At 52.0% G+C, this 17,133-nt stretch overlaps 1 protein-coding gene across 6 annotated transcripts in view; it reads left to right on the top strand.

Annotated features, from left to right (window-relative positions):
- LOC105473204 (kazrin, periplakin interacting protein) overlaps window positions 1–17,133 on the top strand; it is a 1,227,585-nt gene that overhangs the window by 1,021,138 nt on the left and 189,314 nt on the right. The window contains exon 1 of one of the 6 annotated variants that reach the window (XM_011726869.3): window positions 16,556–17,008. The exons of 4 other annotated variants lie outside the window; for them this stretch is intronic. In XM_011726869.3, coding sequence (XP_011725171.2) covers window positions 16,813–17,008 — 196 coding nt within the window. In that variant the 5' untranslated portion in view covers window positions 16,556–16,812. Of the gene's footprint in view, window positions 1–16,555; window positions 17,009–17,133 lie in introns of those variants that run through there. One more of the 6 variants, XM_071100396.1, reaches the window with a different exon arrangement.

The following is a 17,133-nucleotide window of genomic DNA, read 5'->3' as shown; positions in this document are numbered from 1 at the left end:
AGACCTCAGGCATCAGAATCTGCATTTTAACAAGATCTCCGGAAGATGAATGTGTTCAGCAGAGCTTGAGACGCCTTATGAGATGATGCCCGAAGACCCTTGGGTGCCTAAGAGGGCCCATTGAGTTTGCAAAAAGCTCAGGGTACAAAGACAAGGGCATGATGACTCTGCCCGGGCATGTCCTGAGCTGCTTCTGGAAAGAAGTGTCCTCTGAGCTGGGTTAGAAGGAAAAGAAAGGTTTCATGGAGATGGAAAGGAGAATATTCCCAGCAAGGGGGTGGACAGAGTAAGGAAAATCATGCAGCTGTTGAAGAGCATGATGGGTGATGGCAATTGGGGTCTCGGGAAAGGCAAGTGGGAGGTGGATCCCTGCTCAGCTGTCTCTCATGCCAGTGGAAGGGCACCCCTCCTCCATCCCTTCTCTTCCCAGAGCCCGTGTGCCCACGAGGAAAAATCCCTGGCTCCCTGTTTCATTAGTGCCATGAGTTGGACTTTGCTATGCCAACCCAGACTGGGGCTTCATGAGATAGGTCATAGCTTCTGAGCACTGACTCTATGCCAGCATCATGCTGGGCACTTCACCTGCTTTCCTTTGTTTATTCTTGAGGACAACCCTAGAGCTGGTTCTAGAGAGGCTGGAGAGCAGAGCCATCAAAAACATGTAGGGTCGGCAGCATGGTGGCTCACACCTGTAACGCCAGCACTTTGGGAGGCTAAGGCAGGAGGATCGCTTGAGGCCAGGAGTTCAAGACCAGCCTGGCCAACATAACAAGACCCCTATCTGTACAAAAAATAAAAATAAGAAAAATTGGCTGGGCACAGTGGCTCACACCTGTAATCCCAGCACTTTGGCAGGCTGAGGCAGGTGGATCATTTGAGATCAGGAGTTCAAGATGAGCTTGGCCAACATGGTGAAACCTCATCTCTACTAAAAATACAGAAATTAACTGGGCAGTAGTGGCACGAGCCTGTAATCCCAGCTCCTTGGGAGGCTGAGGCAGGAGAATCGCTTGAGCCTAGAAGGCAGAGGTTGTGGTGAGCCGAGATCACACCACTGCACTCCAGTCTGAGTGGCAGAATGAAACCCTGTTTCAAAAACAAAAAGAAAGAAAGAAAAAGAAAAATTACCTGGGTGTAGAGGCACGTGACTGTAGTCCCAGCTACTCAGGAGGCTGAGGTGGGAGGATTGCTTGAGGCTGGGAGGTTGAGGCTGCAGTGAACCCTATTCATGCCACTCCTCTCCAGTCTGGGTGACAGAGGCCAGACCCTGACTCAAAAAGAGCATGTGGGTCCGGGCGTGGTGGCTCACGCCTGTAATCCCAGCGCTTTGAGAGGTTGAGGTGGGTAGGTCACCTGAGGTCAGGAGTTCAAGACCACCCTGGTCAACATGGTGAAACCCCATCTCTACTAAATATACAAAAATTAGTTGGGCGTGGTGGCAGGCGTAATCCCAGCTACTTGGGAGGCTGAGACAGGAGAATCGCTTGAGCCCAGGAGGCAGAGGTTGCAGTGAGCCGAGATCGCACCACTGCACTCCAGCCTGGGCAACAAGAGCAAGACTCCATCTCAAAAACAAAACAAAACAAAACAAAAACAAACAAAAAAAAAAACAAAAAAAAACCCGCATGTGGACTAGAGCCAGACCACCTGTTCCAGATACCGTCACCATCTCAACAGCAGTGTCCTCGGGAACGTTAAAAGGGATTTTCCTACCCATATCCTGAAGTTTCCTCTTCCATAAAAAGGACATAAAACAGTAATAGTATATACTTTCATAGAGTTGCAGTGATGATTAAATATATCCCATAGAGTTTGGCGGCACATGGCAAGTGTTATACGTGAGCGTTGTTATTATTCTTATTGATCCCCATTGAACAGATGCGGAAAGTGAGGTTCTGAGCATTTAAGTGCCTTCTTCAAGCTCACACAGTTAATTATACTCTACTGTCTTGGCAATGATTCCCCATGGCCTCTTCCTTTTCTCCCACTTAGCCTTTCTTGGAGACCCCTTAAAGCGTGCTGCAATCTCCGCCTCCGACATCAGGCCCCTCTGCCTCCCACCAATTTCCTCTCACCTAACTCATAACATCTCGTCTTGGCTGTGTGCCTGAGTCTGTGACTGCCTCCAGAGTTAGGCCGTTTCCTCTGCCCACAGTGCCCACCTGCCCATCTCTGCTGAAGATTGCATCTTTCTTGTTTTTTTTTTTTTGTTTTTTTTTTTTGTTTTTTTTGAGACGGAGTCTCTCTCTGCCGCCCAGGCTGGGGGGTGCAGTGGCATGATCTTAGCTCGCTGTAAGCTCCGCCTCCCGGGTTCACGCCGTTCTCCTGCCTCAGCCTCCGAAGTAGCTGGGAACTACAGGCGCCTGCCACCACTCCCAGCTAATTTTTTGTTTTTGTTTTTTTAATAGGGATGGGGTTTCACCATGTTAGCCAGGATGGTCTCAATCTCCTGACCTCGTGATCCCCACGCCTCGGCCTCCCAAAGTGCTGGGATTACAGGTGTGAGCCACCGTGCCCAGCCTAGACTGCATCTTTCAAAGCCAGGGCCAAATAACACTCTTGCCCCAAAGACTCTGCAGTGCACCCCAGAGTGCCCTCCTCTTCAACTGGCCACCTCCAGAGCACCCGGAGAGCCAGGGCCATGTTGTGGACAGCATGACTTTCTCCCGTCCTTTCAGCCACAGTGCTTTGTATGCAGTTGGTGCTCTGAAAGCATGATGGCCAGGCTTGGTGCTTACACCTGTTTAACCAGCACTTTGGGAAGCTGAGGCAGGCGGATCACCTGAGCTCAGGAGTTTAGGAGTTCGAGATCCGCCTGGGCAACACGGCGAAACCCCATCTCTACTAAAAGTACAAAAGTTAGCTGGGCACGGTGGCATGTGCTTGTAGTCCCAGCTACTCTGGAGGCTGAGACAAGAGAATCACTTGAGTCTGGGAGGCGGAGGTTGCAGTGAGCCAAGACACATTGCACTTACCACTTGGGCAACAGAGTAAGACCTTGTCTCAAATAAATAAATAAATAAATAAATAATGAATGAATGAATGCCTGGCCCTGCCCTAATTACGACCAATTAGCCCCTGGCTCTCCAGAAGGCTCTGGGATGTCTGTGGCCTGTGGATCTCCTGACTGGCTGCTCTTCTCCCTCCTAACATTCATTCCTGCCCTTTAGCCACGAGTGGCTGTCATGAGGTCTGTTTTCCCAGGAGTGCGAGTGAGCGCTCCATGTCCATCACAATGACAGAAAAGGACTTGATGTGCAGGGCTGGACCTTCCCCGATGTGGGTGCCCTACCAGCCCCTCCGTCTCAAGATCCCTGGCCTGGGGCTCTTGGTGTCTCTTGATTCAGCCCAGGGTTTCTCACCCTCAACATTGCTGACACTCGGCACCAGATAATTCTTTGCTGTAGGAGGTCATTCTACGCACCCACTAGATGTCAGGAGCACTCCTCACCTCCCCAATGTGACCAACAAAATGTCTCCAGATATGCCAAATGTTTCCCAGGCGTGGGGGGCAAAATTGCCCCCTGGGTGCAAACCACTGCTATCTGGAGTTTTGCCCAGGATAACCAGGAAGAGAGGAACTATGGCTGCGGCACCGAGAGACTGCAGAGGAGGGCTCAAAATCCCCAAACCTACATACAAGAGGCCCCAGAAACAGTGAAGATGGCTGGCATGCTGAGCAAGAGGGGGCTTACCTAGCTCCTGCCAGTCATGGCCAGGAAGTAACTGTGATCCAGCTTTTGGCAGATTCCAAGGCTTTCGAGAAAAGTCAGGAATCCTATCTTTTAAGTGAAATCTTCTGATTCTTAAATGTTGGCCACTAATGTGAATTGTTTAAAAAGACACTGTGGGAAAAACAAAATGTGTCTGTGAGCCAAATGTGGGCTGCTGGCTGCTAGTTCTGCAACCTTTCCTACAGACCAAGCTTCCATCCCGGAGGCTTGGGCAGCTCACACCACTCCTGAGCCCACACTGCAGTGGTTTGAATCTTAGGCACCGTGAACAAGGTCCATGCCAGGCCTCTGAACCAGACAGGCCCTGCCCACGTTGGCCACTTCAAGTCCCTTCTGAGGTCCAATGCCAAGAAGTGAAAGGTTCTAAATTCCGAGGGAGAGAGAATATAGGAAGCACCCCAGGACAGAGGCCGGGAAGCCTGAACCCTTGCCCAGCTCTGTACTGATTTGCTGTGGCCCTAAGAAACATGTTCCCTCTGCAGGCTTCAGTTTCTCCCTCTGTTGAATGTTTGTAGGATGATGAAAGAGAAGCGAGATTGAATTCCTGCTCTCTATGTCCCTGGGACTTGAACGAGCACTTCCTGTTGGCAGTGCAGAGCCCCAGCTAGTTTGCCCAGTGCCCAGGGGGCATCCTTGTCCTTAGACTGACCTGGGCGGGGAAACGCTGGCTCCACCTCCCATCTCTGGCATCCTGCATTTCTGAGTGGGGAGTTTGGGTGGTCCTTGATGGACTCTTCCTCTGTGCAATGAGGTCATTAGGTGCCGGAAGCTGCTTCAGGCATGGAACCCACACCCTGTCACTAGGAGGGCCCACAGCCTTGGCCCCTGCTGGCACTGATGGCGCAGCTCTGGAACGGTTCCCTAGCTAGGAGGTGCCCAGGGCCACAGGATGGCTCAGTGGGCAAGCCTGTACCTGGCTGGTCTGGAATCCCTAGGACAGTTTCCCAGTGGGCTCTGCAGCTGGGAGGAGCCTTGCTGGAGCTGATAGGAGTAGAGGGGGTCTGGAAGATTGTTCTATCCAAGACCCCAATTTATACATGGAAAACTGAAACCATGAAAGGGAAAAGCCTTGGCCAGGCACAGTGGCTCACACCTGTAATCTAGCACTTTGGGAGGCTGAGGCAGGAGAATCACTTGAACCCGGGAGGCAGAGATTGCAGTGATCACACCACTGCACCCCAGCCTGGGTAACAGAGCGAGACTCCATCTCAAAAAAAAAAAAAAAAAATTCTTCCCAGGGCCACCCAGTCAACAGGTCAACAGAACAAGCATCCACATCTCGTGGCTCCCTGTCTAGTTTTCCTTCTAATCTGCCACATTGGGGTCTCCCAGGAGTGGGCAGTGATGAAATGTAACAGACAGAAAGATGGACTGACCCAGGACATTGCCTTTCACTAATTGTGCCTGGAGCAGCCAGGCAGGTCATGTACCTCGGTGAGGTAGCCAGAGGTAAGACGGTAGGGAGCGGAGGGAACCTACCACAGTGGGGGATGAGAGGATACGCTGTCACCATGCGGGATGGAATGGGGGTTTGATAATACCTCCTTCCCACCTCAGCCTCCCGAGTAGCTGAAATTACAGGTGCACGCCACCATGCCCAGCTAATTTTCATATTTTTTGTAGAGACACAGGGTTTCACCATGTTGCCCAGGCTGGTCTCCAACTCCTGGGCTCAGGCAATCCTCCTGCCTTGGCCTCCCAAAGTGCTGGGATTGTAGATGTGAACCACCATGCCCAGCCTAATTTTTTCAAAAAGGCCAGGTGGAAACTACAAATCTGAAGCTTTTGGTGTAAGTTATCCTCATGTTAAAATGTTGGCATCCAGTTAAAAAAAATTTTTTTTTACTAGAGTACTAAAAAAAGAAACCACATTCACAAGCCAGATGCGGCTCCAAGGGCCACCAGAATGCAAGTCCTGCTTCCCTCTTTTACCCTCGCTTTACTCCGTTTTAAAATGGGTATAAGAACAATGCCCTTCTCTCATACGGCAAGTGGGGGATGAAACGAGCCAATGCCAGTCATACTGACTGGCCCACAGTAAATGGTAGCTATTGTTCTTTACTAAGACCTGAGACACTTGGCAAGATGGGGAGGGGCTGGAGTGATGGAAGGAGCTTGTTAAGGTTGGCACAGGCAACTGGGAGGCCTTGAGCGAGACTTGAGAATATTTAGGAGTGTGTGCTTGTGGTGTGCCTGGCACTGTGGGCAGAGAGCAAGTTTAAACCCCTACCCATGCCTTATGTTTCAGGGGGAGTTGGGATTAGGTCCACCCAGCGGTTCTTGGGGTTGTACTTTACTCCAGGATTCCCTGAGTACCCCTAAAGTGGGCCCCTGATCTGGGAGAAACATTCCACTCCCAAAGGTCAAGTCTTTAAAACCAAAAAGAAGGCAGCGCCTTTCACATTTATCCAAACACATTTTTGCTTGTTTGTTGAATGAGAAACTTCAGGGGGAAGACGGCAGTCCTTCCTACGTATCTGTTCAACAAATCTGCCTCCCGAAACCCGTTCCAAAGATATTTAAATAACAATGCTGGGAAAAGAAGAATTTAGAACCAATTCTAATGAGTCCCATTGGGACTAGGGGCCGTTCCAGATTTCCGCCCTGAGAACCCAGAGACCAGGGCCTAAGGTGACTCTCTGATGTCCAGAGTACAGAGCTCTCTGCCTTACTATCTGGGCTTGGCCCATGCTGGGGTCACGGAGGGCAAGGTAAGGCCCGTTCCTAACCTTGCTGGGCGTCCTTGTAGCCACCAAAGTCCCGCATCTGCCTGTGTAGTGGTGATGGGGGCCCTGTGTGCTCTGCCTTGAATTGGAGAAGCCAGGAGTTGCTCTGGCTGATGTGCCTGAGTTCTGGTGGGCGGGTAGACAGGCGGGCAAAACCTGTAATTATGGGGAAAGCAGCCGAGGGTGTGTGCGGACAGGCCTCCTGGAGCCCAGGCAAGTGGCCTCCTGACAAGGGAGGGCCTCTGCATTTGGACTCTGGGTGCAGAAAACCATCAGGATGGAGGAGGAGATGTTATGTAATCCCGACGCCACCGCCACTGAAAATGCGACCTTGCCACGCTCTACTGCCTCCTCCCCACTCAGAGGGCATGAAGACCTAACCGCCCTTCTGGGCAGGGCAGTGGCCCTCAGCTGTCACAGCAACAGGGTCACCTGGAGGGCTGTGGAAACAGACCGTTAGGCCTCGCTTCTTGGGTTTCTAATTCAGGAGGTCTGGGGTAGGGCCAAGAATTTGCATTTCTCTTCCATGCTCAGGAGAGATGCTGCTGCAGCTGATTGGGGCCACACTTTGAGAACCGCTGCTCCAGGGCTTACCTGAGTTAGTCCCCCTGGCCTTGATTTGCTATAACCCCGCTGGGCAAGTGTCTGCCTCTCTGGGCTTTACTTTTCTCACCCACCAACAGAGAAAAGCCAGTTTTGTCTTTGAACATCTAAACCCCCTTGGTGTTGGGATGCCTAATTACTATTTGCAGGTAGCACAGAGATCTTCCCATGAAAGGCCCAGGCACGACTACACAGGGGTTCTTACTCTGTTGTTCCAACTTCCTTGCAGCCACTGTGGGAGATGAGTTTCTCTAGGAGAGATGGGCACTTTAAGCCTTAAAGGGATAGGCCAGGCCAGCATCCTTGGACCTCATCCCTGACCCAGCAAGAATCTGGAAGCAGTTCCCTAGCCTGCTCTTTGGGATCATTTTGTTGCCTTCGAGAATGGGTGGCAGGGGCTCCATCACAGTCCCATTGATAATGGCATAATGGTTAAGAGAACAGGTTCTGGAGCCAGAACTTTCTAAGTGTGAATCCTAGCTCCACCTTATACTAGCTGTGTGACCTGGAGCAACCTGCTTAACCTCTCTGAACCTTGGATCCCTCATTGATAAAATGAGGATAGGAATAGCACTTACATAGTAATTGTACTTATATAGTACTTCTGGGGATGAAAATGAGCTAATATGTGTAAAATGCTCTGTCTGCTATTAATAGATGAGCTAATATGTGTAAAATGCTCTATCTACTATTAATAGCTCTTAACAATAATGATTAGGTATCTGTGCATTGATTAATTAAATGATAGCTTTTAAGTAAGGAGTCTCTAGCAGAGTGCCTGGCATAGAGGTGGCAATGCTCAGTAAACAGTAACTGTTATTCTTTTCTTGGGCCCCTCGCTGGCCCCTGGCCCTCTGTGTCTCTCAAATCACACAAAGGAAATGGAGACACACGGTCTGAAAATTGTGGTGAACGTAGTATCATGATTCCCAGAGCCAAGGGTCCCAGTTGTGGAAGAAATTCCGCTAGTAGCCACCGGGGGCAGCAGAGGACACATCCTGCCCAGCAGCGCTGCTGAGGGTTCCCTGAGTCCCCCTTCTTTATGAAGAATGAGGAGGTGATTTTCCCACCTGCCTACAGGCACGCATTCTCCATAACCCCTGATGTGGAAGGCAGTTCCGCAGAGAACACCCCACAATTCTGAGAGTTAGACTCCCAACGCTGCCTTTTCCAGCCACATCACCTTGGATAAGTCCTTATGTCTCCCTAAACCTCTGTTTTCTCATCTGGAACCTGGGGATAGGGTGGCTTGGCGGGTTGAATGAGCTGGAAAGCACAGTCCCTGGACTGATGTCAGTGCTCAGTAAACGACACCTATTGCCAACTCAGCATCATGGCTATGAGTATGGACCCTGCAGCCAGACTACATGGGCTCTAGTCCTGCTTCCGTCACTTACTTGCTGTGTGACTCTGGATAAGTGACTTGACCTCTCTGTGTCCATTTCCTTATCTGTAAAGTGGGGATGATAATAATAGTACACTTACCTCTCTGGGTTGTGGGGAGGATTAAATTAATATGTAAAATTCTTAGAACACTGCCTGGCACATAGTAAGTGCTATGTAAATGTTTGTCATTGTTATTATTTGTAGTATTTTCACTGTTGTTCTTTTTTTTTTTTTTTCCAGCATCTCGCTTTGTCATCCAGGCTGAAATGCAGTGGCATGATCTGGGCACACTGCAGTCTCACCTCCACCTCCCAGTTTCAAGCGATTCTCCTACCTCAGCCTCCTGAGTAGCTGGGATTACAGGTGTACGCCACCACACCGAACTCGTTTTTGTATTTTTAGTAGAGACCGGGTTTCACCATGTTGGCCAGGCTGATCTTGAACTCCTGACCTCAGGTGATCTGCCCGCCTTGGCCTCCCAAACTGCTGGGATTACAGGCGTGAGCCACCGCACCCAGTCTATTCTTTTTATTCTGAATAAGCTACAACATTTTAACTTTCTGCAGCAACTTTCCTACTTGAAGTGAACTCTTCAAAAAGGGGCTTAGAAAAGGCGAGATGTGGCCCCCGGATAAGGCAGGACTGTATTCTTTTGTTACAATTAAGAATCTAACTTAGGGCCCATTGTAGTGGCTCATACCCGTAATTCTAGTGCTTTGGGAGGCTAAAGTAGGAGGACCACTTGAGGCCAGGAGTTTGAGGCAGCCTGGGCAACAGAGTGAGACCCTATCTCCAGAAAAAAAAAAAAAATTAAAAATTAGCTGGGCATGGTGGTGGCATACCTGTGGTCCTAGGTACTCGGGAGACTGAGGCGGAAGGATTGCTTAAGCCCAGGAGTTTGAGGCTGCATTGGGCCATCATCATACCGCTGCATTCTAGGCTGGGTGACAGAGCAAGACCTTGTCTCAAAAAGATAATAATAATTAATTTGGGACTCTTGACAGTCCAACAGGCAGGGCATGAAGGCAGCCCCACCTGACACCTGGAACTCTGTGAAATTGCTTTAATGGTCTGTTCTGCCCGAGGACTAGGCTAAGCTCTGCCTCTAGGAGAAGGCCTTTGCAAGGCCCTAGAGGAGATCAGGATCTCTGCCAGGTCATTTGGGGACCTGGGAAAGCCATCAAAGGGTATCAGTGAGCCCATGACAGGCCCACAGAAGTCTCCAGCCTCGCCAGAACAGATGGCAGGATGGACCCCGAGTAAAATTCTCATCCCCGCCAAGGGCAAAGGTCTAAGTAGGTTTGGGGGAAAATCCGGCTCTAATCCTTCCTGATGCATCTGGGTCCTAGAGTTCTGCCGGGATGGCCGAGGGAGGAAGAGGAGATCAACACCATCCCTGCTGGTGGCCTCGGCAACAAAGGCGGCCCAGGGGCTGCCAAAGGGCTTCAAAGTCACTTTGGAGCCCCAGGAGTGGACTGAGATGGCAGTCTCCATAGAGATAGCAGGGAGCGTGTCCCACTCAGAAGCCATGAGCGTGTCACTCCGGCCTCCTCTGGGAATGTTTCAGTAGCCCAATTTTTGAGGATTTACCCTATGCCCAGGCCCCGTGCAGAGCTTTATACGTGTGCCTCATCTCCTGAAGGCCCTTGCCACAACCCAACGAGTAGTGACCACAATCATTTTCATTTTATGGATAGAGAACCTGAGGATTCCAGGGATGAAATCATCTGTCACAATCACACGCTAGCGATTTGAGTCCTGGCCTCTCTGCTTCTAGAGACTGTGTTCCCAATCCCCTAGGTGGGCAGCTTCCAAGATGACCCCAGTGATCCTGCCTCCTGGTAGCCATCTCAGTTTGTCTTCTCTCCTAGATTGTGGGTGAGATCTAAATGTCTTCCTTCCTTCCTTCCTTCCTTTCTTTCTTTCTTTCTTTCTTTCTTTTTTTTTTTTTTTTTTTTTTTTTTTGAGACGGATTCTCGCTCCATCGCCCAGGCTGGAGTGCAGTGGTGCAATCTCAGCTCACCGCAACCTCTGCCTCCGGGGTTCAAGCAATTCTATTGCCTCAGCCTCCTGAGTAGCTGGCATTACAGGCATGCACCACCACGCCCAGCTAATTTTTGTATTTTTAGTAGAGACGGGGTTTCACCATGTTGGCCAGGATGGTCTCAATCTCTTGATCTTGTGATCTGCCCACCTCGGCCTCCCAAAGTGCTGAGATTAAAGGCGTGAGCCATCGTCCCTGGCCAAGATCTAGATGTACTTCTAATGAACAGAATAGGGAGAAGAGGATGGGCTGTCCTGTCTGAGATTACGCTGCAAAGAGACTATGGCTTCCATCTTTTCTTGCACACCTTCTCTTGCTCTTTCTTGGAGGCCTCTGTGGGAAACAAGCTGACATTCTGTGACAAGATCTCACAGCCAATGAGGAACTGAGGTTCTCAGTTCAATATCCTGAGAGGAATGGGGCCGGCGTGGTGGCTCACCCCTGTAACCCCAGCACTTTGGGAAGCTGAGGCGGGTGGATCACCTGAGATTAGGAGTTCAAGACCAGCCAGACCAATATGGTGAAACCCCGTCTGTACTAAAAATACAAAAATCAGCCGGGTGTGGTAGCGGGCGCCTGTAGTCCCAGCTACTCTGGAGGCTGAGACAGGAGAATTGCTTGAATTCGGGCAGCAGAGGTTGCAGTGAGCCGAGATTGCGCCACTGCACTCCAGCCTGGACGACAGAGCAATACTCCATAAAAAAAAAAAAAAAAAAAAAAAAAAATCCTGGAGAAACTGCGTCTTGCCACTAGCCTTGTAGGTGAGTTTGGTTTGGAAGCAGATTCTGCCTAGGTTAAGCTTCGAGTTGGCAGCAGCTCCCCCTGATTGCAGCCTGTAAGAGACCCTGAACCAGAAGACCCAGCTAAGCCACACCTGGATTCCTGACCCATAGAAACTATGAGATAATAAATCCCTATTGTTGAAAACCACTGAGTTTGGAGGTGATTTGTTATGCAGCAATAGGTATATACTTCCCATCACTACCAGCGACACACACGCAGAACATACCCACACAACCACCATGAGAAAGGATAAAAAAGAGCATGTCAACCGTAGTGGGCAGAGCTAGAAAAACCCTCCTCACACCTGCTAAGCCAGCCCTTTGAACCTCCAGAACACTTAGATGCAGAAACAGAAGGCACTTTTTGTTTGTTTGTTTTTGAGACAGTCTCACTCTGTTGGCCAGGCTGGAGTGCAGTGGTGTGATCTCCGCTCACTGCAACCTCTGCCTCCCTGCAACCTCAGCCTCCCAGGTTCAAATGATTCTCCTGCCTCAGTCTCCCGAGTAGCTGGGATGACAGGCGCGTTCCACCACACCTGGCTCATTTTTGTATTTTTAGGAGAGACAGGGTTTCACCATGTTGGCCAGGCTGGTCTCGAATGCCTGACCTCAGGCGATCCACCCGCCTCGGCCTCCCAAAGTGCTGGGATTACAGGCGTGAGCCACTACGCCCAGCCCAAGGCACTTTTTCATGGTCACACACAGCAAGGGGCCCTGACATTTGGCTGAGGGCTTCATACCCCCTGGAAAGTTTCGCCAGGAGTTACAAAACTATGGGGTGTTACAAAACTCTGCATCTTCCTGGGAATCAAGAGTTCCTGCTTTGTCTTAGCTAGAGGTATTTGGAGATAGTAACAAGTTGGCTGGAAGATCTCAGTAAAACATCTTCTACAAATAGAAACATAACATTTGGGTCAATGATGGATCGATCGCATATCTGATGGTGGTCCCATAAGATTATACTGTATTTTTACTGTACTTTTTCTGTTGAGATATGTTTAGATATATAAAAACTTACCATCGTGTTACAATTATCTACAATATTCGGTACAGTAACATGCTGTGCAGGAGCAATAGGTTATACTACATAGCCTAGGTGTGTAGTAGCTATCCTGTGTAGGTTTGGGTAAGTACTGTCTAGGATGTTTGTACAAGGACAAAATTGCCTACCAATGCATTTCCCAGAACGACATTCTGCCTTTGTCCCTGTCATTAAGTGATGCATGACTATTTTAAAATCATAGCCAAATGGGAGGGGGATGGGAAAGATTTCAGTGGGCTCAAATATTCAACTTTAAGCAGACAGCAAACATAATAGGATCTCTTCATATCATGTTTCTGGGTTTTGTTCCTTAAGCCAAATTTATCTTGTAGTCTTCTCCAGTGAGCTAAAGGATGTTCCCCCGGGAATGAAGGGACACTGCGAATGGGACCTGAACGGACACCTATGTCTGCAGCCTCTTTTCTGTTTTTTTCGGTGGCGCCCTATCCAGCCTGAGGTCAGGGTCAGGGGGACCCTGTCTGGCCTCAGAGCCCAGAACCAGAGCAGCCGCCCCACACCCTGTCTGGACTGCCCCTTTCCCCTCTGAAGTCATACTATGCCTCTGCTCTTTCAAATGAGTTGCCGGGAGGACTGGATGAGGACAGCTCCTGCTGTCTTTCCTGACCCCCAAATCCTCCCTTCCTGCTGCCCCACAGAGGCTGGACACAGTGTGCCCTGGAACAGGACAGAGTGAGCCAAGTTGTATCCAGCCTCAATTCCCAGCATCCCCCAGGGGGCCTGGGAAGGTCTCCTGGGAGTAGAACTGGCTACTTAATTGGTAGGTCCCAGTGTTCAAAAATAAGAATTTCAAGGCAACGACAGAGCATTCACCCAAGCTCCAGGCCCTCCTGAGCACAGGGCCCAGTGTGACCACACAGGTCACATGCCCAGAAGCTGGCTCTGCATAGGGGTCTCCTCTAAATCCCCCTGGAGTTGTCATTTGTGTAGGACCTGCCCAAGCCACTCAGGGCAGAAAATGGGTTGGTTAGTCCTTGGCTCCAGGGTCTCCTGGTGCAGGACTGAGCAGAAACATCTCCTGGGCCCAGGGCATCCTCATAAATGCACCTCAAGGTATGTTTAATATACCTTCCCACCCAAGACAGATGGGTTTCTGATAGACTCCCGACTGCCACTGCGGCCACAGACTTGCCAGCTAGCAGAGTTGAGAGCAGGGAGAGTGAGGGGCTACAGCTGAGTAAGGGAGGCATGGGCAGCCTGGGATCCTCCAGAAAACTGGGGGAAGGTGGATCCCACTGCCATCTGCAGGTCTGGGTCTGAGCGTGCAACACACACACACACACACATTCACACAGAGCCACGACCAAACTGCACTGAGTAAAAGTTGCAGAGGGAATTCCCCAGGGCTGTGGCCTTGAGAAGCAGCTTGGATGATTGAAAAGTAACTAGGACGTATGTGCACTTTGGAAGGTTGCAGAGGGGACAAGTGATGGTAGCAGTGAAATGGGCCCTGGTGGCCAATGGGCTACATAAAGACTTTTCGATACATTTACTTTCTTCTTCTTCCTCCATCTCCTCTTTCTTCCTTTCCTTCTTCCTAAGTTTCAAAGAGTTGCTAATATTTCAAATTTAGATTTCACATAAAAATCCATATTCCTAGTAGCTCTAAACAAACAAAGAAAGGAGAACGTCTGATAACACTAAGCCTACATTCCTGCCTGACAACAATCGACAGCCTCCTCTACAGGGGCCGGTGGCCTCATTTGCCACAGTCCCCACCATCTTAATGTCTCTCTGACTGACACCAAATCCAAGTGACAGGAACTACATACTCATACTTGTGCTGGGTTTTGTTTGTTGGGTGGTTGCTGTTTGTTTGTTCTTTAAGACAGGGTCTCACTCTGTCGCCTAGCCTGGAGTGTGGTGACACAATCTCGGCTATCTGCAGCCTCCCCCTCCCAGGTTCAAGTGATTCTCCTGCCTCAGCCTCCCAAGTAGCTGGGATGACAGGCGTGCACCACCACTCCTGGCTAATTTTTGTATTTTTAGTAGAGACGGGGTTTCACCATATTGGCCAGGCTGGTCTTGAACTCTTGACCTCAAGTCATCCACCCTCCTCGGCCTCCCAAAGTGCTGGAATTCCAGGCGTGAGCCACTGCGCCCAGCCAAGTGCTATTTTTCTCTTGTCATGGAGTTAAGAGGAAAGCACATGTCTCTATCAAAAGTATAGTTCATGTACTTCAAGAAATATGTGAAAGACGATGTTTCTTTGCGGAAGTGAAAAGTCTTCCTAAGTGTTTAATATGCCAAGAGTGTTTAAGTCAAAATAATACAACGTAAATGCCCTTATTTTTTGAAATACACCACACAGCCCATGCTCAACCCAGCTCACTCATTTATGTTCCCAGGCAGGTCCCTGAAGGTAACTCAGACAGTCCTGGACCAGATTCTCCAGGATACAGGGGCTGGCAAAGGCATTCCTAGCTTTTCTGCTCTCAGGGGCTCAAAGCGATCATTCTTTTGTTCTGCTCTGTCTGTTATCTCAGTAAAGGAGAGGAATTAGGGGATTCCCAGCATCTCTGGTCACTTGGTGTGGTGTCAGTTTCCTTCCTCCTGGAAAAGTGGTGTGGGTACTTTTCTTCCACAGCTGGGAGCACCTAGCACTTTGCATGCCACTCTGCCCTCCACTGGGCAATCAAAAGTGCACTTTTGGAGGCCGAGGCGGGCAGATCATGAGGTCAGGAGTTCGAGATCAGCCTGACCAACATGGTGAAACCCCATCTCTACTAAAAATACAAAAATTAGCCGGGCATGGTGGCGAGCACCTGTAATCCCAGCTACTCGGGAGGCTGAGGCAGGAGAATCACTTGAACCCAGGAGGCGAAAGTTGCAGTGAGCCAAGATCACACCACTGCACTCCAGCCTGGGTAACAGAGCAAGACTCTGTCTCCAGAAAACAAACAAACAAAAACAAAAACAAAAAAACAGTGCCAGCTAGAGAGGGCGGGGGTTCTAAGGCAGCCTCCACAGCTGGGCCAGTTTCGGTCATCGGGAAGGTGAGGATGCGGGGGGCAGGGAGAAGCTGGGAAGGCCATGATAGTTGGTGGCCAGGCCACTGTGGTTGCTGAGAGCCAGGGCTTCTAATCCACGGGCAGAAAACTGCTCCTAAAAGGTTCTGTAGACTTAGGGGAAAGTAACTTGGTTCTCATAGCTTGTTGGAGAGCCATAGGCCAGTGACCTAGAAATTCGCACATCTCAGGCCTGGGCCCTTGGGAGCCTCAGGTTACAGAGCCAGGCCTGGGCAGGGTAGGGATGCCAGCATGCTGCCTACAAGGGGTGGCTGGGGGCTCCATGAGTGTGTGACTGACTGCTCACCTGGCTGTGTAGCCTCGGCTCCCGCGTGTCTACAACAGGGGGAAACTGGACCTGCCTCCTGGGGCTGTAAGGAGATAATTAGTCTTTCTGAAGAGCATCGTAATCCCCAGATCAAAGGGGGCTCAGAGCTGCACTCACTTGACAGGAGCACTGCCAGCCTGAACACCCACTCCAGCGGGTGAGTTCTGTTGTGCAGACCCTCCAAGGTGCCACTTCCTACAGGGTTTGCCTGGCCTTGTCACCGTTCCCCCACCCACTCACGGGGTCCAGGCTCTGGCCTCCCCTGCCAATGGCTGCCATAGTTGGAGAGTTCATAGGCAGCACTGATAATGGACAGCGGGGAATTACTAATGCCTAACTCATAGATGGGGAAACTGAGCCTGGGGAAGTGAGGTGAAGTCACCAGGGCCTCCCACCAGATCTCAGCCCCCTCGCGATCTCCTCCACCAGACGCACTCAGCATTCCCCTCACTTACAGGATGGCCAGTCACACGCAAAGACAAGCGAAGGAAAGGTCCCGGGGCTGCTCCCCTCCCCGCCCACTCTTTCTGACCTCCCCCGGCCGGCTGTGAGGACCTGGGCTCCGGCAAGGCTGTCACAGGGTGTCAGGAGAGGAGAGAGACACAGCAAAGTGGGGTGCCAGGCAGAGGCCAGGGGCTTTCAAAGACCGGGGCCCAAGTCCCCCCGGTGACATCGGTCATCATTCTGACCCTCCGTGTCCCCGGGAATGACCGCGTTGGGGATGCACCGAGTGGCGGGGGCCAGGCGCACAATGGGGCGACGCAGCGGCGCTCCCGGGGCACTGGGGCCAGTCTGGGCGCCGCGGAGGGGCGGGGGCGGGGGCGGGGGCAGGGGCGGGGCGGGGGCGGGGCGAGCCTCGGCTGTCGCCAGCCCGGAAGGAGCGGGAGGAGGAGCCGCGGGACTGGGAGTCGTTCCCACGTGAGAGGCTCCGCGGCCGAATTCCTCGCGTGCGGCAGCCGCTGACCGCCCGGCGTCCGGCCGGACGGAGAGCCCTGGTCCGGCGTGCGCAGGCGGCCGGGCGGGAGGCGGGGGCGGCGCTCGGCTGCGCCCCGATGCGGCGGCGACCCCAGGAACTGTGAGCCCGGCGCGCGCCGTCGGAGCCCCTCGCGCCGCCGCGGGCAGCGCCCCCCGGGCACCCGGCATGCGGGCGGCCGACTCGGGCTCGTGGGAGCGCGTCCGCCAGCTCGCGGCGCAGGGCGAGCCGGCGCCTTCCTGCGGGGCGGGGGCCGGGCCCACGCGGCCCCCGGGACTCGCAGCCTGCGAGCAGTGCGTGGACGCGGCCGGGCCCCGCGCCGGGGCTCCCCGGGTCCGAGCGGATGGCGACTGCAGCCAGCCCGGTAGGTGCGCGCGGGGCGGGGCGGGCGGCGCGGACGCAGGCCCGGGAGCCGCCGGGGCCGGGCGCGCGAGGGCGCTCGGAGCCGGGATCGGGAAGCCGCTGGCGGCAAAGTTCTCGCAGCGCGCG

The sequence above is a fragment of the Macaca nemestrina genome, chromosome 1 (assembly GCF_043159975.1).
Source record: "Macaca nemestrina isolate mMacNem1 chromosome 1, mMacNem.hap1, whole genome shotgun sequence".
NCBI classification, from domain to species: Eukaryota; Metazoa; Chordata; class Mammalia; order Primates; family Cercopithecidae; genus Macaca; species Macaca nemestrina.
Note: the sequence above shows the minus strand (reverse complement) of the source record. Positions and strands in the feature narration are given on the sequence as shown.